Source organism: Vanacampus margaritifer, chromosome 18 (genome assembly GCF_051991255.1).
Source record: "Vanacampus margaritifer isolate UIUO_Vmar chromosome 18, RoL_Vmar_1.0, whole genome shotgun sequence".
Classification (NCBI taxonomy): domain Eukaryota; kingdom Metazoa; phylum Chordata; class Actinopteri; order Syngnathiformes; family Syngnathidae; genus Vanacampus; species Vanacampus margaritifer.
This window is the reverse complement of record NC_135449.1, coordinates 10120251-10146260: the sequence shown is the minus strand read 5'-3', so window position 1 is coordinate 10146260 and position 26010 is coordinate 10120251. Positions and strand designations below refer to the sequence as shown.

The 26010-nt window shown below is 36.4% G+C and overlaps 1 protein-coding gene across 2 annotated transcripts in view; it reads left to right on the top strand.

The window, feature by feature from the left end:
• The window catches only part of snx29 (sorting nexin 29), a 135360-nt gene extending 110008 nt beyond the window's left edge, over positions 1 to 25352 (top strand). For both annotated transcript variants that reach the window (XM_077551049.1, XM_077551047.1), the window contains exons 19-21: positions 2072 to 2212; positions 19249 to 19388; positions 24447 to 25352. In XM_077551049.1, coding sequence (XP_077407175.1) covers positions 2072 to 2212; positions 19249 to 19388; positions 24447 to 24573 — 408 coding nt within the window. In that variant the 3' untranslated portion in view covers positions 24574 to 25352. The remainder of the gene's footprint in view (positions 1 to 2071; positions 2213 to 19248; positions 19389 to 24446) is intronic.
• The last annotated feature ends 658 nt before the right edge of the window (positions 25353 to 26010 follow it).

The window sequence follows — 26010 nt, the reverse complement described above, 5'->3', positions numbered from 1 at the left end:
CATTTTTGAATTGAGTCAACTTAGGGAGGATCTCAAACATGTTATGTTCACCTTCATCTGGCAATCAGCGTGGGTCGTAAATGTAGGTGGCCAAAACATGCCTAATTAAAATTAAAGTGCACTAATCAACTAACCACCAGAGGGCGCTGGAACTGCACACAAAACACAACCAACTTGACATTTTAAACAGCGCTATTTTAATGCCCAATCCAAGGTAACACTTTGCAGTCTTTCCCCCCCCATTTTTAATACAATAATGCATCTCTCTTGTTTCATGTCGTATTTATCTTCTGGACATGTCTTGCCATCAAGCTTTTCCCTCAACATCTTAGATGCAAACTCATCACAGCGACGGCAGGAGCCTGGGAGCATAACTTAATGACGGTCCATGTACCAGTGTAGTCTAAAATGACCCCCTTTGGAATGATACTAATAAATGCAAAGTGCCATAGAAGCACATAACAAATACACCAGGTTTGATTGCATGTAAACCCTCAAGTGTGTTCCCGTCATTGCTTGATGAAGCTCTTGTAATATCCCTGGCACATCGGGGGGGTGATCAGGAGTGACACACTAACACTCTGTCATCCCACAGGTGTCTTATCTGAGCACATTGTTGACATGTAAAACAGGGTCAAAAGGGACGCTTGCTCTCTTATTACATCAGCATCGGGGTTATATCAAAGATTTACACAGAAATAGGGTGAAATGAAGTCACTGATGGTGTAACGGTTCACCCGCCGGACTCCCACGCGGGAAGTTATGGGGTCGGGGCTGTGTGAATGTTAGTGTGAACAGAATGGTTGACTGCCAATGAGTTCAATGTAGTAGTCTGCCTTAAGGGATGAAAGCAGATTGAAATGAAACAGTCATCCCTCAAAATGCAGTTGATATCTCCGTATCAGAATCCGATTTATTGGCCAAGTATGTTAAACACACATAATTTGCCTTCACAGTCACATCCCGTCCGAGAAACATGAAAAGTAAAGACCTAACAGAGACAGAACAGGAAGCCTGGAGGTTCGCTAATTAGCGCCCTGAGTTTCATAGATGGAAAAAACGACCCGCTTTCCATATTTTCAGTGATCTGACCGCTTATATCCTTAATTCATTTGCTCCCAAAAACGTATAAATATGTTCTCTTTTAAATGTTATAAGTGTCTCAAAGACGTATTTATACGTTTTTTTAAATGCTAGAGCATACAGAAGGCTTTGATGCAGCCTCTCAACTGCAAAGAATGGTTGAAGAAATGGTAGTTATTACACAAACGGTCAGCAGGTGGTAGCAAAGCAAAAGAGATCAATCAGGGTCATTTAGAAAAAAAGCTGTTTTATTCACATTTCTTAATAGAATTGTGAATAATGATGAAACTTAGCTATACTCTAATGCTAATTACGGCTAAACGGAAACAGATAGAAATATTCTTTTTTTTCCTGATGAAAGAAGAGACTCTAAACTTTCTTTTGGTAGGTTTCATAGCAATAGAACACAATATTCTGTGGGCCTAGCAAAATCAGTCAAAATCCAGTAAAACAGCCGGGAGCGATGGGGGTTACTTCAGTAAAAATGTCTGGGAGTGAATGAGTTAAAAGTCATACAGAAATTGCATGATTTTTCTCACCTAACTGGCTACTAGTTGTCACGATCCATGCTTCAGCACCACTGTCCAGAACTTTTGTATTAACTCCTGTTTTGAAATTGAATAATAAAAAAAAAAAAAAAGCATTTCATCTCTCATCCTGGTTTTCATCCCTGAAAACAGAAGCCCATCTCCTTCTCTTTTTCTTTGTAATAGGCTCATTTTGTCTCCTCTCTGCGCTCCCCCTCTCTTTTGTGAGTGTGAATAAAGCAGCTAATGGCGCATGGAAATGGTGGCAGAGCTGTCACGTCTAAAGACAGACTCTATCTCTGCGTGGCATTATGTTAGCGAGACCATGAGAGAAAAATTTGCACCTCTGATTCCTGCAAGGCTATTTGAAACATTAATGACAAGTTTAATCAAATGCAAGATTTTAATTTGCATTCGTTTTGATCTATCTATGAATTTATCTTTATCCGTGTATTCCTCAGGTCTACATCCGCATCCTGGACAATGAGTGGAACGTGTACAGGCGCTACACTGAGTTTAGGGAGCTGCACAACCGCCTGAGGTCCCAGTTTCCACAGGTGGACGCGTTCAACTTTCCGCCAAAGAAAGCCATCGGGAACAAGGTGAGCTCACGTGTTGCTTGGCCAGAGTGTGGTTTGTGAGTGAATGGTATACATATATATTAGGGCTGTCAAAATGAAAGCATTAACTCTGGAGATTAATTTAAAATCTTTAAAGCGTTTAAAAAAATAACTCAGTTAACTCAGTACATTTAATAATGCATAAATTTGTGGCGACTGGAGTCTAATTGTATTTTACCATTTTTAAAATGCGCATAATTTCACAAGTTGCTTCATGTTAAAGATTAGATAGCTCTTAATATGAATAGAAAAATGCACTGAGCTGTCTCGGTCTTACAAATGTAATGATGCCATCTAGTGGCGGAAAAATGACTTCAACACAAATCAAGATCACACTTTAAAGTACCGTACATCTTTTTAATTGTAACTCAATTTTATGATTATGAAATTACTGTATCAATGACTAAAAGATGCCATATTTCTATTAGTTTAACATTTTTTCCCCACTTTTATGTTTTTTTAATGACATTTTTTTGTACATTTATGAAATAGATATACAATTTGCGATTAATCATGAATTAACTATTGAAGTCATGCGATTAATTACAATTTAAAATTTTAATCACCTGACACCACTATTAATTTTATTTGTTTCTTTGAGAAGAATAGAATTAAGATGCCTGTCAAGCTATTAGAACGTCTTTTAATCTAAAATAAAATTTCTATTTAATAATTATACACAATTTCCAAGATTTTACTCAAACTTTGTAGGGAATAGTAGTAGAGAAATGCGATTAACCGCGATTAACTCAATCACTGCCATTGACGGTTGTAGACGTCAAATATTTATAATATTTTAACTATTTCTATTAGTTTAACATTTTTGTCCACTTTTGTTAATAAGAGTATAAAAACTTAGAATTTTTTTATTGTACATTTAGAAAAGATATAAAATTTGTGATTAATCGTGAGTTAACTCGTGAAGTCATGCAATTAATTACGATAAAAATTTTAAATCGCCTCACGCTCCTAATTTTTAAATAATCTTTTCGTCAGGCGATTACATTTTTTTAAATTGTAATTAATCGTATGACTTCAATAGTTAACTCACGATTAATCATAAATTTTATATCAGTTCTTAATGTACAATAAAAAAATTCTAGGTTTTCATACACTTGTTAACAAAAGTGGAAAAAATGTTAAACTAATGGAAATAGTTCAAATGAATTTTTGACGTCAATAGCCGTCAATGGCAGTGAATGAGTTAATCACAAATTTTATATCTCTTCTAAATGTACAATAAAAGAATTCTAGGTTTTCATACTCTTGTTAACAAAAGTGGGAAAAAATGTAAACTAATAGAAATAGTTGAAATGATTTTTTGACGTCTATAGCCGTCCTCGGCAGTGAATGAGTTAATTATGGAATATGGCGCGATTAATTAGTGAACAATGGATAGAAATGGATATACTCAATGCTAATTGAAAAATAAATTTTAACACAAGAGCACAAAAAAAATGACCAAACAGGTGAGTTTTGGACAGCAGCACGTTTTCGTTTCTGCGTATGTACATGAAACTTGCTCCATTGAGTGGATTGATGAAGCATTGCTGGATGTTCAGTTTATCTTAACCGCGCACAGTCTGTATAATAAATGACAACTACCTTTTGTGTAACCCGTCATTCACATTGAGATGCTACATGCACAAACTGACACTTGGAGTGATTATGTGTCTGCTGCGAGTTGGGATCATTAAACAATAGCAGCCTATAAAAGGTGTACACACTGCAGTAGAAAGTAAAGTGGTAATGAAACGGGGTTAACTACCAAATAGTTGCTATAATCATTTTCTTCAGGTTTTTATAGATATCCGCATCTGTTCCGTACATTCTTCACGGGTTCCCGTCCCAGCCTGAGGTCCGCACGGTCCTCCTCACCAGCAGCCTTTTTTTTTTCACGCCGTCCTCCCTTGTCTCCCTCCAACCTTAATTTGATTCTGACCTGGATGCTCTGCTTGGTCGGATTTGAAGCCGCCATGGCCAAAAGCCGCGGTCAAGCTCGCCACCTTCAAAGACTCTCCGCTTTCATGGCCGGAAACCGAAACGGAGCGAGATAAGCGCACATGCGCGCCGTGTGTGGCATGTGTGCGCTTTTTGGTACATGACCGCATGCGGCAGTGACCGCCGCTATCGTTGTGTCCTTGAAAGCCACCCCTATGGCGCATTACACAGGTGGTTTGTGGGAATTATTGGTTTGCAACATCTGGAAGTCAGCAGTCGGGCCGCGTCTCCAAGTAGGAGCTTTTTTTTTCTTTTCTAGGTAGATATCCCTCCTCCTTCTCCTACAGTCCACATGCTGTGTAAATCACCTCTCCCTTTCTTTGCCACCGCCTTTGATTTTCTTTTATTTTGATGTGAGACAATCTTACATTGTCCCCGTCGGCCTCTTTTCCTCACCTACACAGTTTGCTCTCCTTTTTAAAAACGCTTCAATGTCTTTACAAATACGCCCCCACCCCCACAACCCACACCCCCACCGCCACTGCAACTATTTGTCCCACCTCCTCATCCCCCGCGTATCAAACAGCAGTTTATTTCCCAGAAGGCTGAAATGTTTCAACACGGACTGTTATTATAATCTTAATTTTGGGCCACTCCTTGTTGCAGAACAAATTAGCTTCCGGCCAAAGGATGGGGTACACCATGGACCGATCGCCGGTTGATATCAGGGCACCAACCGTATAGACAACCATTCAACTCATTTGCTCCCAAAAACGTATAAATACGTTCTATTTTAAATATTACCGGTGTCCCAAAGACGTATTTATACGTTTTTTAATGCTAGAGCATACAGAAGGCTTTGATGCAGCCTCTGAACTGAAGAGAATGCTTAAAGCAATGGTAGTCATTACAAAAAATATGGCCAGCAGGTGGCAGCAGAGTATAAGAGATCAGCCAGGGCCGTGTTGCAAAAAGCTGTTTTCGACAGGTTTGTGAATAATGATGAAACTTAGCTATAGTCCAATGCTAATTGCTGCAAAACAGAAACAGATACAAATGTACTTTTTTTTTTTTTAACTGATGAAAGAAGAGACTCAATTTTTTATTTTGATAGGTTCATGTTTTTATAGCAATAGAACAGAATATTCTGCGGGCCTTACAAAATCAGTCAAAATCCAGTAAAACAGCCGGGAGCGAAGGGGGTTGCTTCAGTGAAAATGGCTGGGAGTGAATGAGTTAATTATTATCATCCAAGGTAGCCTAAAATTGCTTTACATATGAAATGCGACCCCAAAGTAGGAGGGTTGTCTTTTTGCTAAACTGGACTTTTCATTTGTCTTATTAAATTTGCATTTCTAAAGACAATTAAATGATCCTACTAAAGCCTTTTAAGCCATTCTGAGCATGATTTTCTGAAAGTATGCTTTATCTGCCATCTGAAGATCACTTGGGCAATTATTTAATCACGAGCACTACTAATTACACTTTTCAAAGTAAATACCCTGTTGAAGCCGATTGCTCACAGTCTTCAGATTTTAAATATTAATCACACAGTCACTTTTTTCCAAACTCCAGCAAAGTGCATTTTTGGTGTCACTACTGTTTTTTTGAACTCTCTTTGTAGCATGACACGTTTGTCCTCAGACATCATTCCCTCACTTTTTTTGTTCCTTTTGATCACCATTGACCTTCCATGACATCTTTCAACAAAATATTCTGTGCAAAACACACATTTAAAAAAAAATGTCAGTGCTGTGTTTTTTATGCAAGCATGTTGGGCTTACTTGCAGTACTCCTGTTTTTCTGATTAATTTTTAAATTATTTGTTTCTGGGATTATTATTATTTTTTTTTTAAAGTATTCCCCCCGAAAAACAGAAATAAATTATTCAGAAAAACTGCAAAAATATTAAAAAAACACAGAAAATAATTGTTTTTATGGAAGCATATTGCATTTACTTGCGGTACTCCTGCTTTTCGGGCTAATTTGAGTATATATTTTTTTACTTTGTCATACTGAATTGTTTTTTCTGTATTTCAGATCTTGTAGATATTCGTTTCTGGGATTAAATTTTTTTTTCTGAAAACAAATTCAGAAAAACAGAAGAAGAAAAAACAGAAATACATACTCAGAAAAACAGCAAAAATGTTTAAGAAACAGAAAATAATTGTTATTATGGAAGTATATTGCATTTACTTACATTTGTTTACGTATGTTTTTCTGACTAATTTGAGTATTTTTATTTTGTTTTATTGAATTGTTTTTTCTGTATTTCAGATTTTTTTTCTTCTTCTTTTTTTTAGTTATTTATTTCTGGGATTAAAAAAAATATTCAGAAAAAAATCAGAAAAGCAGAATAAAGAAAAACAGAAATAAATTAATCAGAAAAACAGAAAAAATATTTAAAAAACAAAATAATATTCAATAAATCACACACATAAAAATCCTCAAAAAATACTCGGAAAAAAAATTAGATTATTATTTTTTTCTTCAAGTAAATGCAATACACAAAAAAAAAACACTCACAGGTTACCAATTATAGTAGAGTTTGAGTGTGGCAAATTGAAAAACCAAGTAAATAGTTCCAGGGTTTATAAGCCTTTATAAGCCTGGCGGTTAAGCATCAATGAATTGGTCAAATGGTAGCTAACTTTTTAGCATTTATTTGAAATCCGTTATTTTCTTATAATAACGTACATTGCACTTAGTTGGTGCTTACTCACTTTCACAACATTTCGCAAGTGTTGCATATGCTGCATATCCATCTAATAACTCAAAAATGTAACGTCAGGCTAGCGAGAGGGAAAAGCTCCCCAAGTTCTTTTATCAGCACTTTGAATATTTGCTTTGCCCGTGTTGAGGATACAGTACGCGCACGTCAATGCGGATCAGGCCGTCGTAAAAAACAAACAAAAAAAACACGCACCCTCGCCCACTCCATCACATGCCCGGCATTCTCACAGCTTCATCATGCCTGTTATAACGCACACACTTCTCAAGATGACTGACTGCATAGAGCGACAAAGCTAAAGTCGTCAAGGATGAAGTGGCACGGGGATGCTATGGAAACGGTGTCGTGCACCTGACACATATGAAATCTGACCTATAAATGCGCACGCGCACATTTCCGAGCTTATCTGCGCTAACGCTTCATCCGGCTCTTCCGTTAATCTGCCGTCTTGTGCTGTGCCAGGTCTCATCAGGAACTTGTTGGGAAGGCGGGGAATCATTGACGGGGTCATGAAGTGGTTGAGGGTTTAATTGTATCATTTTCAACACTTAAAATTGCTCAAAATATAATATAGTATAATAGTATAGATTTGTGAAAAAACTATTTATTCATATTTTCTGCACAGTACCATTTACCATAATTAGGCTTATTATTCTATAAATCCAATTAAAACTTGGGGGGGGGGTAATTTTTTCCCCACTAAATCATCCATTTAATTCTCATTTGTTAATTATGACAATTTAGAATAATGCTTCATAATGTGTGTCACCATTTTCTAGTAATATTTCCTTGCATGTTACAAGTCAGGAAAAAAGTTAAAAAAAAATTCCATGTTGCATTATTTGGAATCAGTCATATGTTGTTTTTTTCTTTTGATCAGCAGTCTTGTCAAATTATTATTGAGAGGCTGAAATCAGAGGATTTGGGTGATTTGAAGTTAAACATTGGCTCTAAGTGATTACTTAACCCTTTGACTGCCAAAAACGTTAAATGACGTTTAGTAAAAACCTACGGAGGGCCGCCAAGGACTTTAAAAGACGTTCTCCAATTTTTTATTATTTTTTGGGGGAAACGGGTGGAGGAAAGCCTTGCCCAGCTGTGGTGAAAGTTTCAAGCAGATCTAGTTAGCCTAATGACTATTTTTGGCCCCTAGATGGCAGCAATGACTCTCGTTTGACAAGATTGGGTAGGCGTCAGTAGAAGACGTGAGGCGGAGCTAGAGGGGACAATGGCTGGGGAAGGGAAGAGAACATGGCGACCGGTTGCAAACAGCTCACGCTCGAGCAGTTTTTTTCAAAGACGAAAAGCATCGACCAACGCTAAAGAGCACATTGATGACGACGATGACCATCATCGATGATGATGATGATGGTGACTCCGAGGTTGACGCTGAAGTTGCAAGCGTTGACGCGGCGGCTATGACGACGTCATAAAGATTCACCGACTAGCGATGCTAACACCGGAAAACGCGGAGCACAACCGAGCACACTCAGGCGGACGTTAAATCGGATGACGAAGAGTGCCCCGAGTCCAATGCATATTCATCGGAGGAGTGGGTACAGTCTGCTACTTGCTATTCCCCGGAAAAAAAGGCCGTCAAGAAAGTGTAACGTCTGCACGCAAAAGGAGCCATCGCAAGTGAAACTAATCTGTTGTGCAAATCCTGCTGCGTCTCCTTGCACGCATGGGAGCGTTACAAAAAGAAAAACTGTATTTGAAACATCCACATAATTGTAAATAGTACCACAGTTGCACACATTTGTAAATAGTTTGCGAAATTGTTTTGTCAAATTGTTACACTGTTGAATGGAAATAAATGTATTTTGCAATCTAAAAACACTTTTTCATTGTTGGTGGTGGTGTATTACAGAAGTAAAGCACTATTTAGGTGTTTGTGGCATCATTCATGGACAAGAAGTGTACAATTCACTAGAGTGCATGAAATAACATCGTTTCACAAAAAGCTCTTTTTCTCCGCTTTTTGTTTCAAAACAGAGCATTTCGGTGAAACTAACCATTTTCTATTGTTGATTACTCAAAAACGGAATAAGGTAGAAATAAACTTTTTTTTCTGATGAAAGATGAGAGTCCAATCTTTCATTTGGTAGTATGTGTGTTTCCATAGTCCAAACACAACATTTTCTGTGGACCTTGAAAGATCAGTCAAAATGCTTAAATCGGCTGGCAGTGGCGACATCCCGTTTCTGAAAACGTCTGGCAGTCAAAGAGTTAAGTAGTCGTCGATTTATATAGTAATCGATTACTTGTCTATTAATTTGGACTCCTCTAATTGTTTGTGCTGAGTCTGTCATTCACGGCAATAAAAATGATAGGTAGAAGAGTTTTGTAAATCACCAGACTAGCCAACCGTTAGCATTAGCATAGCCCCTTCTAGTTCTTCTTCTACTACTATTCGTTCTTCTCGGTCAGTCTTTGTACTGGTTTGGGGCGGGACACTCACGATGGTGTTAAGGGCTGCTCGATTATGAAAAAAAAGATGAATCATGTTTATTTTGGTAATAATTATTTTTTGGTACAAAACAAGAAAATGTGTAAAAAAAAAATAATTAAGACAAATACATTTTATTGAAACACTATATTTATGTATGTTGCTTTTGGACCAAACAAAATGTATCAAATTACTTATTTTAAAATTTAAAAAATGAGTGCAAAGGAATAAACTCAACAAACATGCTATACACTTATAAATTGCCGTAGAACATTTAAATAATAATTTCAATAGATCGCTTAAGTGCAAATTTTGAACTCAAGTATGCTCACTATAGAATTTGACATTGCAACATGAGTATTATTTTAAAAAATATTGACAAATTTGCGACTTGCAAAAAAAAAAACGGTATCAGCATAGAATATATGATTTTTTACAATTATGCAAATTTTGTAATTGTGGAGTGTAATAATTGCAATCATAATTGAATTTTGATTAATTGCACAGTCCTAGCCACCGCCACACTCAACATTTTTCTTTCTTTCTTTTTTTCCCCTTTATTTGGTCTCTCACATTTTAACAAATGTTTAAGATGTTTAAAATCGATATGGTTGTGAAAGTGGTCATCATCTTTGCACCCGGTGTAATTAATACAGACCCAGTTTCATAATGTAAGCCATGATAAGTGCTTTTCCACACAAGCTTTTGTTTTGTGATTTTTTTTTTAAGCGTTAAATACACACTTAAGAGTTATATTTTGTAATCAGTGTTGTTGTCGTAGTATCGATCGTCGCTGTTCGCTTAAGTCCTCCTGCATAAAACATATTGTTTATGCCTCCAGCCTTCGTTTTTTCCGAACCGGCTTTACGGTCCGACCCCCCCCGCCCCCCCAAAAAATGGCCTTCACTTAAACACTTACATTATTTAGAGCAGTTCTCCACGTCTGCACGATTCTGCGTACGTAATTGAGGGAAATGAATTGCCTCACCGGTGGCCCATGTATCAGTAGCCCCTGCGCAATTTGTTACCTTTTGCCTCATTTGTGCATCTCTATCGCTGATAATGAGCTTAATAACGTTCTAGCCTCGAATCTCCCGCTGTTTGAGGCCAAACTGTCCAGCTGTGTAAGTTGAACTATGCAGTTGCTTTATCTCACAAACTGCTGCTGCTGCTGCGGCACAAACTTCTTTGACTACACTTAACGAGCGGATATGAAGCCAAATGTTTCCAGGCTTGGATGACACTGGCCAGCAATGTTTGGTCAAAGATATTTCAATTTATTTGAATTGGCTCTAGTTTTTGAGAAATATATATATTTTTGCAATTGATTGAGTGATAATGAATGTGTTTTGACAGTTTACAAAATGTCCTTTAATGGCTACTAAAAGTCATTTTTTGGTGCTATTTTGCATCATTTTCTGAAGTTTTGTTTGATTTTCACATGGAATACAATGTCGGCCATGAGTCCAAAAGTTGCTACATTTCTATATACCGATTGCTCTGAATTAGAAAAGAAAAATGTACCGGTACTGTTCCTGTCACCAACATCCAACATGAAACACTAATGCCACTTAGTGGCTGAAAATACATTACATTACCACATCACAAATCTGACTCCATTTTTCACAAATTGACACTCCTTTTGACTGTTTAGTATATGTTTCAACTTGATATAATTTAATGAATTACTTACTATAAAATGACTATATCAACTAGTTACAACCATATTTGTCCACTTTTATGTTAATTAACAAGTGTATAAAATGTATCAAATCAAATGATTCATAAGAATCGCGATTCTCATTTAGTACGATTCAGAATCAATTTTATTTAAATTATTTTATACTGTCTTGCCCTTGTTTGTGTGTGCCTCTATTGGGAGCGCTGTTCATGTTGTAAACGATTTGGTCACTTCGGGGCAGCTGACCATTTTTGTAATAACTAACTAACTTCTTCAAGTTTTCAGTTCAGAGTCTGCATCAAAGCCTTCTGTATGCTCTAGCATAAAAACAACAACAAAGACGTTTAAATACGTCTTGGGAGCAAGGTAATGTTTAAAATAGAACGTATTTATACGTTTTTGGGAGCAAATGAGTTACAGGCGAAATATTATGCATTTTTATTCACAATTTTAAAACACGTCCCAGATGTTTAATGGCTGCTCTGAATACCTGAAGAATCCCAAGATGATAACTTTTTATGTGGCTCCAAGTGGTAAAAAATCAATTAAACAAATTAAATATTTTATTCTTGACTTTAGAAATTAAGAAAATACAAAAGTTTGATATTTTTCAGATGATATTGATATGATAATGTGTCGAAATTACGTGATAGGCACCGATTTCTGATCGGTACAACTTTTTTTTTTTTTTTTATCTTAAAAACATGGCAGATGGCAGTTTTGGGGTTTGGCATCCAAGTGTTGGATATGTTTGAAAATATAAACATAATGGTTCAAATCAAGTCAACAAATAAAAATATTTCAGCCTCAACTTGTCTGAACATTCAAACATCTGATCTTTTTCGATACCATGTCGAAATGACGTGATCGGCACCGATTTCCCATCACATAATCAGATCGTTACAACTTCACAACTATCTAACAAACAAAGTACTTTAATTTAAAAAATGTGACAGATGGCAGTTTGGGGGTTTGACATCCAAATGTAAGATATGTTTACGAATATAAATCTCCAAATCACATTTTACTGTTTGTTTGTTTTGGTTAATCCCATTTATGGAAGCATAGAGAAGTGATCAGTCAATCACGCTCCTCGCTGAGGATTCAACAATGAAATGTTGGCAGAAAGGCTTGTTTAAACAGGATAACTGTACGCCTGGTGGGATATTGACGCAGAGTGCTGATTGCAATTACTGATGCTTATTGACAAAATAATGGAGTTGATTACTTAAAGTATGCAAACGTGTCTATAAATAAAAAAATCATTGTTTATCTTTTGATGGCTTCAATTCAAGTGATATTATGTCAAAGTCCCTAAAATGAATACGTTCTCGCACAAGTCTCATTTGAGGTCTGATTAACTCATCAGAAACTACAATGTGATTTATTAACCGTTCTTAGTATGTCGTCTCCATTTGTTACGTAACTCACGTATTCTCTACATTGTGAAGGTCTTGTGTGAGCATTTCCCAATTGCTTGTGATGTTTTATGCATGGCCGAGTGTTTACATGCGGCGTGGACAGGACGGAATGTTCAGCCCCGCTACCCACTCTCGTTTTGTTCTCGGGTCCAAATCATGGCTGGTGTTGATGTTCCAGTTTGAAGAGGTGAACCCCCCCCCCCCTCCACACGACATCCACAACAAAGAACGAAAAAACAGCAGAATAGGCGTTTCAAAGTTTCCGACTCCATCAAAAGTCCACTCATTTCCTGAACTACTTTTCCCGCCTAAAACCTCTTGTTGCCGGGCAACATTAAGTTCTTCAGATGAGCTAACGGGAGTGTTTTTCCTATCTCCAAACTTGTGTTTGCTAGGTGACCTAACAACAACTGACTTACCACATAAGCAATTTCAATCTACACTTGTAGCCCTTACTATCGCTAAAAAAACAATTCTTGTTAACTGGAAAAATAAACAAACTCTGAATATCGACCAATGGTCTAACCTCCTCATAAATCACATTTTAATGTAAAAAATATCTGCCTCAAATAAAAAACAAATATCAAAATTTATAGAAACATGGTCTACGTATATAGAATTTTTTAACCTAATTCTGGTTACTTAATTCTGTCTGTTAGCGAGAGCCACTACATCGTGATAACTTACATTGATGTTTCTGCATTTGGCAATTTATTATTATATTATATTATTAGTATGGGATTTTTTTTAATGGGCTTTAGGTGAACTGATGAATACACACACGCTCGCACGCACGCACGCACACACACACGCACATACACATACTCACCGACATACAAAAAAAAAAAAAATATATATATATATATGTGTGTATATATGTATATATATAAAAAAAAAAAAACATTTATTACATTTTTTTCAATTTATTTGTTTTTTAAAAAAAAGGAGAGCAATGATGATGTCAAATCGAATGAACAATACTGAGCTCTCCTGGAGAAAAAAAAAAAGGGAGTGTTTTTCCTCTTCTCCATTGACAGCGTCCCTTTTCTGCTTATCTGTGCTTATCTTTCCTCGCTCCGAAGTGACATCCAGCATTCAGTGTTTGTGTGCGCTTTCACGGGTGGGAATGTGCTCTCTATCCTGTCACTAACCATTTCAAGAGCCCCGTATATTGGTGCGAGTCTTTATGAGTCAACATCCGCTCTCCATAAGCGCCTTTATGAATGACTCGCTGGACCCTTTTGTGATCTTTTCTACTGATGCTGTTGCCGTGGCGACGCGCTGTTTACAACGACGGGTCTAAAAGTGGGGAAAACATTCATATACGTTATTTCTTAACTCATTCACTGCCATTGACGGCTATAGACGTCAAAAATTCATTTGAACAATTTCTATTAGTTTAAGATTTTTTTTCCACTTTTGTTCACAAGAGTATGAAAACCTAGAATTTTTTTAATTGTACATTTAGAACAGATATCAAATTTGTGATTAATCGTGAGTTTACTAGTGAGGTAATTTAGTCAAAAAAATGAATATAGATTATTAAAAAATTAGGGGCGTTAGACGATTAATCACACATTTTATATCTGTTCTAAATGTACAATACATTTTTTCTAGGTTTTCATACTCTTGTTAACAAAAACTAACTAACTAACTAATAGAAATAGTTCAAATTAATTTTTGACGTCTATAGCCGTCAATGGCAGTGAATGAGTTAAAAATGGCTCAGTACTGCCCCTTATCATTTTTAACCAAGTACCCCTGGTTGAACCTATGTAAAAAAAAAAAAAATAATAATAAAGTATTTCATAGTTACAGTATATGCTAAACCTAACAGGAAGTCCGCCATTTTGAATTTACCTCGAAATTTGTCACCGTTTTAGTCTTTTTTTTTTTTAACAAACTACTCCCTGGCAATTTATCCGATTGTCTTCAAATTTTGTGTTTCATCTAAAGATAGGGTATGAAAAGGTATTGCAATCTTTTTATTTTGTCTCCCACCGTTGCCATGGCGATGCACTGTTTACAAAGAAATTATGCTGTTTGGGAGGGTTTAAACCTTGGCGGAGACTGACAAAACTTAAGTCAGGCCTAGCAAAAACATTCATATTGGTTAAAAACTGAACCTATATCTCTGAAATTTGGGAGGCATACGTAACCGCCCAACACATACAAAAAAGTCTATTACGCTGAACCTTACAGGGAGTCCGACATTTTGAATTTAGTTGCAATTGTGCGCCATTTTGAGCCTTTTATAGAGGTCATGTTTTAATGAACTCCTACCACAGAATTTAGCCAATCGATTGCCAGGTTAGGAAAAAAAACTATTGTTTTATTTCGTCTCACCCTGTTGCTATGGCGATGCGCTGTTTGCAAAGACAAAAGATGCGGTTTTCATCGGTCTAAACCCGGGCGAATACGTAGCACTCACATAAGGCCTGCCAGAGACATTTATATTTTCCAGAGTTCTTTTCCTTTTTTCCAGAGTTCTTGTCGAATGTGTCAGTACCTCAACGTGGCCAGGATTGCAAGAGTGCTCGCAGCTCTAGTTATTACTCTTGGTATTGTAGCAGATGATTTATTATTGAAAGTGTTTTTGGCAACTCCTTGCATTACTGGATTCGCATGCATGCTTGTAAATTGTCAAGTAGAGATGCAACGATTAATCGATAACAAGGCGATTATCAAATGAATCGATCATTTTAAAAATTCCATGAATGGTTTAGACATCTTTTTTTTTTGAAGTTGACCTCGACAGTAAATGTTCTCTGATTTCTGTAATCCTCCATGAAAAATCAATAATTAATGAATATTTTGTGCACTGTCGATTGTTCTGTTTTTGAAAAAAGGTATGCTAATTCAAACAAATTTTTTAAAATCTGATTAATGGAAGAAAAACGCACGAAAAATGTGCACCACAAAGTGTACAGTGAAAGTATCTAACCATGTTAGCGGGGCCTTTTAGAGGTTGAGAGCAACATGCGTGACAAGCTGTCCTCTCACATACGTGATTCGACTTCACATGTATGACGAACGGCGTTGCAGGCGCACGCTGACAGAATTAGGCCCTCAGATGTTTCCCTTTAAGCTCCGCTCCGCCTCCATGTTTAATACGTGCTGGCACCTACACTTGAAATGATGGACTGATTCGGGCTCCGTCATACCAGGGTGGGAGGGGCCAAGGGATGAGGTAGCGCTTAGCATTGCTGTTTGATGGAAGCAGATAGGTTGAGTTGAACCCGTGCCACGTTGATTTGTGTGCCTTGCCCTCTCCGCCGGCAAGCACCTGGTGGTTCCTACAGCGCTCGCTCTCCACGAGAGGATGAATCTGTCACAATGTCCATTAGGGTTATTACTCGTCTGACATCCATGAAAGCAGTCAGGGTGTCCCGTCATGTGTTGCTAGAGCATGAAAGCCACACTGGCATGCGCAGGCTAATCTGACACATCAGATTTACGCTACTCGCGTGCTTGCTCTTCTCCTGGCTCCATCCTCTCTTCTTACTTGTGTTGACAGTCAACCTAAAGCAATTCGCAAACTTCTTCACTGTCTTTTTGACCAGTGTAATGAAATGGACATCTGCGTATAAAGACCAAGGTTATAATACATTTTTCATTTTAGTTTTAGTGCTACAATTCTCAAACAACTGACCTTCCTTTTTCTGTAGCTATGATATTCACTCATTCACTGCCATTGACGGTTATAGCCGTCAAATATTTATTTGAACTATTTCTATTAGTTAAGCATTTTTTCCCACTTTTGTTAACGAGAGTACGAAAACTGAGAAAAAAAATATTGCACATTTAGAACAGATATAAAATTTGTGATAAATTGTGAGTTAACTAGTGAAGTCGTGCAATTAATTACGAAAAAAAATTACGCCCCTAATTTTTAATAATCCTTTCATAAAAAGAAAAAAAAGAAAAGATTATTAAAAATTAGGGGTGTCAGGTGATTACACTTTTTTACGAACTTTTTTCCCCTCAATTTTAATGATAATAATAAATAAGTAATCGAGAAATGTGGCCTCATGATTGGGTGATTTTTAGGTGAAAAATGTTAAATTATGGGAAAACCGTGAATTTTGGAATAAAATAAAAAAAGCCCCCCATGGCATGAATTTTTGGAGTATGTTGAAATTGTAATGAGATGAATCGGAGGAATGATGAATTATTAGAAGCGTGTCAAAAAGTGGGAGGAATAAAAAATAATAATAGGAGTAGCGTGTGTGAAGGCCTTCAGCTTTCTATTGTAGTGTTCGTTTTTGTTTTGTAGAAGCATTTTTAATTAATTTTGTTGATGAATTTATTTGTTCAATTTTAATTGTAGTTATTCTGTTAGTTTTCGTGAACTATAACAACCTTGATATTGACACAAAACATGGCGATATAAGCAACATTAGTTGGATTCTTTCTCGATTTGTTTCTTTACAACGAAGACCTGAGGTGAAGCTAGCTAGCGAGCTAGCTTGTGAAGCTTGGAAACTGGACTCGAGCATTTGTGTTCTACTTGAGGAATCAGAGCCATGTGGAATCAAAAACAAGCACTCGTAAAGAAGATAAAAGCATTTTCACTCCAGTTCATCTTCGTTGCGTTTATATGGCGAATTCACTGTGCAGTCAAGTACCGGTTGACAAAAGCTAAAGCTGTTAGCTAAAGCTAATCCGTAGCATGTGAGTATTTTTCAGTTTTGTTTTTAGTCAAAATGGAACCAATAGTAAAAAAAAAAGGTGCAAATCAGTCCTCTTGTGTCATTGTGTGTTTACCACAAATTATTCTATTAGCTAGTTAAACCACAAGCTAGCCTAACTTTTAGCCTAGCAAGACTGCTATTCTAGTATTGTCCATTCATTTCATGTACCTCATATTTTGTAGGGCTATTCTAGTTTTACTTTTGTTACTTCAAATGTGTTACCCTCGCCTGTTTATCCGCTTGAGGGAGAACGGGCGAGTCGTCGACTTCAATGTGAAGCGGCGATAACCACATTCCCGTTGTTGGAATGTTTATGAATATGTTTAAATTGCAACTTTGTCTCAAAGCTTAAAATACCTGCAAGTTTAATGAAGTCTTTTGGTTGAGCATTTCTTCATGTTCCACATCCCCAGCACAACAAACGCTTCTTTGAAGAGCGTCTTTTGAGTCGGCTCAATGAAGAAGTGTCCTTGGGATTTGGATTGGAGATCAAAAGAAAAGCAGTAGTTTCAATTTCAATTCAACTGGCGAGGGCTGTTTGTCCCAGTAAAACAGAGCCTTGCCCGGGCTTTGTTCTGAGCCTTTGCTGGACTACGATTAGCCATGCTAGCTCGGGCCATGTGGCTCCGTGCCGCCGCCTGCAGTGCTTCTCACCATGAAGGACTTCTGGATGTGCTCGTTTCCTTTCTGCATCAGCAAGCAAATGGCAAAATAACCATAAATGTTTTATTTATTGTCTTAATAGGGAATTCAGGTCAGCACAGTTTGTCTTCGCATACTGTCTTTCATTTTATTTAATTTTTTTTTTTTATCAACACGGGTTTTAATGAAACTGTTTTGGTGTGAAATGATGTGTAACATTTAATAATCATTATTTTTTTTGCAGCTTCTTGGAGAGAAATAATATTACATTGGCTTTAGATATACTGCACATGCATTACAATGCATTTGAATGCCATCCAAAAATTTATTCAGCAGTTGAGTAATTTGTGCAATTTGTAGATTATACAGATTCATTACACTAGGGATGTTCGATACAGTAGTCAACGATACCAATTACTGATGCCACTACTACTTTTGATGCATAAAATTGGTTGATCTCTTATATTCTGCTGCCACCTGCTGGCCGTTTTTGTAATAACTACCATTGATTCAAGCATTTTCTTCAGTCCAGCGGCTGCATCAAAGGCTTCTGTATGCTCTAGCATCAAAAAAGGAAAACATAAAAAACATATAAATACGTCTTTGGGAACATGGTAATATTTAAAATCGAACTTAAATGTTTTCAGTTATATCACCTTTTTTTTTGTTTTTTTGCTTAAAGGAACCCCGACTGTTTTGCCAAGTTTGCTCTATATTCTTTATTTGGTTGTTACTAACATAACTTTGAGATTCATTTTTCAAAAATCATTTCCAGTTTAATACATTTTGTAGAAACTTTATTTGGACATACGCAAAATTATGCCCCTAATTTTTTAAAATGTAATCACCTGACGCCCCTAATTTTTAATAATCTTTTCTTCTTTTTTTTTTTTTAAATGAAAAGATTATTAAAAATTAGGGGCGTAATTTTTTTCTGTAATTAATTGCATGACTTCACCAGTTAACTCTTAATTTATCACAAATTTTATATCTGTTCTAAACGTACAATATTTTTTTTTCTAGGTTTTCATACTCTTGTTAACAAAAGTGGGAAAAAATGCTAAACTAATAGAAATAGTTCAAATGAATTTTTGACGTCTATAGCCGTCAATGGCAGTGAATGGGTTAATTTAAAAATTGATGAGTTGTCAATTTATCGATTATTGATGAACTGTTTTGATGCCTTTTTTTAAAATAAAAAATTGTCCAAATGCTCAGGATTTCAACTTCTCATTTGTAAATATGATCAGATTTTTGTAGTCCTCCATGAAAGTAGACAAAAAAAAACAACCCATTGCTTTCCTGTCAATTTTTGATTCATCTATAAAATAATCGACAGAGACTTGTCCAAATGCATCCTTATCACTTTGTCTTTTGTGTACGCATTGTCAGATGTAAATGCATCTTCCCACATGCCCGTTTTTACAATCCGCTTCCCCGAACTGTTGTGTGTCTAAAGGATGCCAAGTTTGTGGAGGAAAGGCGGAAGCAGCTGCAGTGTTACCTTCGTATGGTCATGAACAAAGTCATCCAGACGCTGCCAGACTTCACGGCGCGTCCCACCAAGGAGACCCTGCTGTCCCTGCTGCCTTTCTGTCTGTGAGTGGACACACACACGACACGTGTTCTTTGATTTGTGGGTAAAACTTTGAAGATCATGTGAACGGTGACCAACCTCCAGAACTCCAGTGCTCCTTTTCTGGTCTCTATTATTTCTCATTTTTCTTGTTTATACAAGCACTTGTTGCTAGGCGAAATTCACAAGCTCACCGTGTGCTGCCCAAGATATAAATTGGTGTGGGGAAAAAAGAGCAGTAGGTTGTTAATTAAAATCAATACACCATTGTAAAATATTCAAATTAAAATGAGAGCTTGCTATTAAAGCAGATGCATTACAATATTATTATCTAGTGGAATGGAAACGGAGCCAGAGGCCCCCCCGCTAAACAGTCAAAGCACACAAGTCTCATTAGCTTATCCCATCGAGAGGCTCTGTAATTATATCTCTTTCATATCTTCAAGTGGAAATAGAAACGTTTCCGGATTGCAAACAGGGCATTTGTAAAATGAGGTATCAGTCATATTTATGTTGAATTCATTTTATTGTGTGTTCTCGACAAGGTCAGTTTTTTTTTTATAAACAAATAGAAAATTGGCATTAAGTTCATGTCGTTCTAAGGAAGAATGTTAAATTGAAATATTTAGAGGACCAAAAGGTGAGTTATTTTTTGAAAATACTGTATATTTATTGATTTTTTTATCTCTCATTTACAGTGTAAAACTACATTAAAACTCAAAGTCTTCCCATCCCTGCCCAAACTAAACAGTCTCTTATTTACATCAGATAATCTAAGATTAAGTATAAATTATGTACTTATTACTGAAGCATATTTATTGCGTTCATTTGCAAAATAACAAACAAAAAAACATGTTTTTCTGAGTAATATTTGGGGGGCTTTGTTTTTGTGAGTGTATTTTTTTCTGTTTTATTTAATATTTTTTATGTTTTTCAGATTTTTTAAAAATGTTTTTCTGATTTTTTAAAAATGTTTTTCCGATTTTTTTAAAAATGTTTTTCAGATTTTTTAAAAAATGTTTTTCTGATTTTTTAAAAAATGTTTTTTTTTTAAACCAAAAACAATAATTTAGAAAAACAAGGGAAAAAATCTGAAAACTGTTGGGAAACACAAAAAAAAAACGGGGGGAAAATTGAAAAAAATGTTCAATTAGTATTATTACGGAAGCAGATTTTTTTTGTTTTTTTTTTATATTTGTTTTTCCTGTCATTAAAACCAAATCAGAAAAGCAGAAAAAATACTAAGAAAAGTACTTACAAAAATATTCAAAAAACAACAGGGACAAAAAAAAATATATATATATATTCAGAATAAGAGAAAAAAAATCAATAAAACTGAAAATTAAAAATATACTCAAAAAAACAAAGCCTCCCCAAATATAATCAGAACAAACTGAGACACCCCCCCCCCCCCCAATTGAATTGAATACGCTTCCGTAGCTTATACATCCATATAAACATCATATATGCACAAATGTACCATTTCGAATATAAAACAAAGTTATTTTATACATTATATATGTTTTAAATTAATGGGCAAATTAATCTGTAATCTTTTTTTTTTCTTTTTCTGCCAAATATCGACATGGGCATCAATCTAAAAAAAAAATCCATATGTTGGGCCTTAGGCATAATAGTGAATAATGAAGTTAAGATCATGCCATCTAGAATGTGCACAACATCTCGAGACGTAAATATGTATTGAACTAATTTTTATAATATTTGATGGCAAAATAATTTTACTGTAAAAGCCATCAGTTTGTCAAACACACAAGTTCGGAATTTTTCGAAATGTCTCTTCCAAAAATTGTTGTCTTTGGTCTGCTAATGAGAGACTGAAGTAAAAATATTCATCATTTTCTTATCATGTGTGCCGGCTTCTCCTATCGAACAGGCTTCATTTAAATGAGTTTCACTTGCCCCGCCTCAAAAATAGATTGATTCTAACTTTTAAAAATAAAACGAGAAGCCACAGTTAAGTCCATCCATCCATTTAGTTCTTTAATGTGAGGTATAGTAGAAGCAGAACTCAGATTGTTATACCTAATTGTAAAGTTATCTAGTTTCCAAAATGCAAATCGGTATTGGTGGAGGGAATCATTGTGCGTGTGTGTGTGTGTAAAGTAAATTGGCCGAGAATTGCAACCATCGAAACACTATTAAGCAGTCCTGGCACTTTTGAGTTTAATCAAAGAAGAGTTTAAGGAGCGGTGGTGAGTGAAAAAAGGCAGGAAGTTGTGAAGAAAAGATGGAAAGAAAGCTTCAGGTGAGAGGCTTTTATGAGAGACGCAAAGTTCTTCACCTCGGACCTCCTGCTGAAGAAGTCGTTGCGCCACCTGCACATGTCGGCTTCAAAACCATTTTTTAACATCTTCACTGGGCATGTTGTTAATACTTATCCGGTGACAGTGAGTTTGATTCATCTGTGCGGCGGGCGTATGAGATTCGACTGCGGTTCATCTGATGCAGATGCTAGATGAAGATATGCGAAAATCGTTTGACTTTTAAGAGGATGAAGACACGGCTGATGTGCAAATTGTGTTAAGTCAAATTACCCGGGCGGCATTGTGTTTGATGTTTCAAAGTTTATGATAAACAACATATACAGGGTTTCCGCGGATCATTAATAACAATTAAAAGTCATTAACTCATTTGCTCCCAAAAACGTAATAAAAAAAAAATAAATTGCTGTATAAATATGTCTATGCAGAAGGCTTTAATGCAGCCTATGACCTGAAGATGACGCTTAAAGCAATTGTAGTTATTACAAAAAACGGCCAGCAGGTGGCAGCCGAGTATAAGAGATCAACCATGATGCAACAAGTTCTTTCCCCCCAGTGTTTTGAACAGGTGTGTGAATAAGGATGAAACTTAGCTATATTCTAATGCTAACTGCTGCAAAACGGAAACAGATAGAAATATATTTTACACACAATATTCTGTGGGCCTTGCAAAATCAGTCAAATCCAGTAAAACCACCGGGAGTGAAGGGGGTTGCTTCAGTGAAAATGTCTCGGAGTGAATGAGTTAAATGGGTTTTGCTAAAATGAAGGCCTTAATTAGCATTAAAAAGATTGAATACAATGTCAAGAGGCATTAAAAATGTAAATACAATTGATGTAAGAACATTGTTGTTCATGCTTTATTTCACGTGCAATGTCGTGCAAAGGAGTCACGATAACACAATTTAGCGATAATGAATGAGATTAGAAAAATTGTCTTGTGGAAACCGGTGACTAGTTGTAATTTACAATGAATAAAATGTCCTGGAGTCCACCAGTTGCTTCATGTTCCAAATACCAATTGCTCTGAATTTGAAAAGAAAAATGTACTGTTCCTGTTACCAATGTCCAACATGAAACACTAATGCCCCCTAGTGGCAGAAAATGACCACAACACAAATCTAAATTTTCACACTCCTTTTAACTGTTTAGTATATGTATTTAACTTCAAATTACTTATTATAAAATTACTCTAAATGGACTAAAATATACAACCATATTTGGTCTCCATATTTGTCCACTTTTATGTTAATTAACGAGTGTGGAAAAACTTGAAAAAGTATTTGACTTAGATTTTTATTATTTACATTTAGATATGTGAGCTATATAATTAAATGTCTATATTTAGAACAGCATTTACCTCATAGTTTTGGTTTATTCCAAAACACAAAACACACATTGACTCAGTCTTTCTGACCCGCTGCCTTGGGAAAACAAACATAACAAAAAAGACCTTTGTTTTGCTGTCAAGAGCCGTTTGTGGCCGCTTGACTCGAGAGTAAGGATGTAACCTTTAATTGCGCAAGATTAGGCAAGTGTGTGTTTGAGCATGCGGGAATAGTTTATCTGACATGTACTATTTGCTATGCCCCGCCTCTTCCTGTCAAGACAATCCATTGGATTGCAGCTCGTGTGTGCATGTGTACCTGCTTGCTGTAATTATGTTCCCCTGCAGTCAAATGAATAACATTTAAACGAGGCCGCGCAAAGCTGGTAATCCTGCTCAATATTCAGGTCGATACCGTGACAACAAGATCAAGAGAAAAATAAGGCTAAAATCTGATTCAAAAGTTGATATACATATTTAGATACTTAATCCAATGTAATATAAAGAAGTGTCATTTGCAGGTCCGATTTACTATTATTATTATTATTTTTTATTATTTATTTTTTATTTTTTTATTATTTATTTTTTTATTATTTAAATGAAAAGTCACCCCAAAATCCATATTAGAAGGCGGCCATTTTGCAACTTGCTGTCGAGTGAAAATGACATCGCAGTTGCTCAGGTAACAACCAATCACAGCTCAGCTTCAGAAAACAGGTGAGCTGTGATTGGTCGTTGCCTGATCCCTGAGCAGCTGTAATGTCAAAATGGCCGCCACCTGAGATGGATTAAAAAAACGGCTGGATTTTGCTGCATAACTTTAAAAGAGCATTGTCCATTGAATTAAGCAATTGTTGAATCAGATCTCAAATGGAAAATTAACAGATTATGAATGGAGATTACACTAGGGAACACTTTGGAAATAAAATCTGTTGAGTCAGATACTTATGCTGATTAAAACTGAAATTGGCATGCTGGTTCCAAAATTACTAGTTTTTTTTCTAGTACGTCAAATTTTTTTCTCCACAGCTTACCCACCAGATAAACAAAATTCCACTGATTAGCTGTAGAAAGACTGTAGTAAAAGGAACCGATTACAATTGGACTCATCTCGAGCTACGTGGCAACTTGTTTGTGTCTGAGACAGTGTGGTGACAGGTTTGTGCAGCTCCCAGTAGGTCAGTACTATCAATATCTTTTTCTCTAAGTTCTATTTCGTTTCATGCTGTTTTTTTTTTTTTTACATTTTCAACGCTAACTATTCCATCTTTGTGTTTTATTTGCATACATTCACATTGATTTCATATTTTTCAAGAAATATATATATATATATGTTTGTCTGCATTGTTTTGACTCAAGTCTAGATAAATAATTTTTTTAAAAAAGTGTCCCGGCAGGACAGGCGAATGATTTGGTCCAGCAGATGCCGCGTCATTTGTTTGTTTGAATAACATTTGAATCCTCTTTTCTAGGGACGCACCCCAGACCAACGACGGCGGCCCCAAGACGCCCCGCTCCAAAACGTCATCCCGCTTCCCCAGATTGGGTCGCGGCCACCACCAGGAACCCAGACCCGAACCCCAGAGTGGCGACCTCTAATAAAACAGCCAAGACTTTGATATCATTTTCATGATGCCGGGCGGGGACAGAAGACTTTGCGGGCATCTGATGTGAATTTCTGGCCAAGTATCAGCCAAGGCGACGGGACTTGGACCAAATCACACAGCACCTCTGACCTCACTTAGAGACAAACGGAACTGCCACTATTGAGATGCTGGCTTTTATTTCTTACTATGCTCATTTTTTGTAGTAAAAGTGTGTGTAGTCTCAGTGCCTACGGTGTATATTACAGCTGTGTTGATAGCTGATATATAGCAAGCGATTCAGTGTCTGCTTTACGGTGCCATTACGTTTGAGCTAATCGTGATTCACAGTTGGGCAGATTCATTCCGGCTTTCCCGTGTGGAGTTTTGTCTGCTTGTTTTGGGCATTATGCATCAGGATCGACACCACTGACTCAACCAATACAACGTCATCAGACCCAAGAATGGTCAGAAATTCCTTGTTTAAGGATTAGGGCTAATGTTTCCTAGCAGGATTTAACGCAGCGGCGCATCGCAAAAAGAATGTCGTAATGAAAACGAAACACTGCAAGTGAAGCGGAGAAGCTCGTTAGGAGTGCACGGAGAGCACCCGTGACCCTACAAGTGTGGATAATAGCGGCTCATGCATATGTAGAGCTCTCACAAGACGAGCGGCAGGCTCCGGATTCACCAGGACCGAAGCTGAGGAAAACAACGGAATTAGATTGTTCACATTTTGTTTCAAGAGACTTCATTTGACGTTAGCTGCTCAATAAAGACAAATCAGATTGGAAAGAATGTTGCTTTTTGTGTGTTTGTAATTTTACTCATATCATTTGTCTGTAAAAAAAAAATTATTTTTTTTTACATTTTTGGTATGTCTGCATTCAGTTTCATCCCAAAAATGTATAAATAATTAAATACGTGTTTTTCACATAGATCATCATTGATTCAACAATTATACACTCTAAAAACAGTTGGGTCAAAACTAACCCAACTATGGGTAAAAAATGGACCGATCCTCTACTTGGGTCGATTTGATCCAACTTTGAGTAAAAAAAATGGTTCTTTCAGTGTTAAACAACTCATTAATATTGGTCAGATCCTTTACTTGGGCAAAAAAAAAAGGGGTAATTTTGTATTAAACAACTCAGAAAGTTGGGTCAAATTCACCCATAAAGTGGATCGGTCCATTTTTGATCCATAATTGGGTTACTTTTGACCCAACTGTTTTTAGAGTGCACCTTATGGAAAGTAGAACATACGTTGTTTTAGGTAGTGCTCTTTTAGCACAAGACAAATATACAGTACAAAAAAAAAAAGTCATTTGACATGACTCCTTCTTGTGACTGTCTCAGGTCATTCAACATTAATAAAATTATATTGATTTTTTTCTTTCATTTTTGTTTCTGGCATTTGAAACTTATGAGCACATCCTCAGTGATATTGTAAA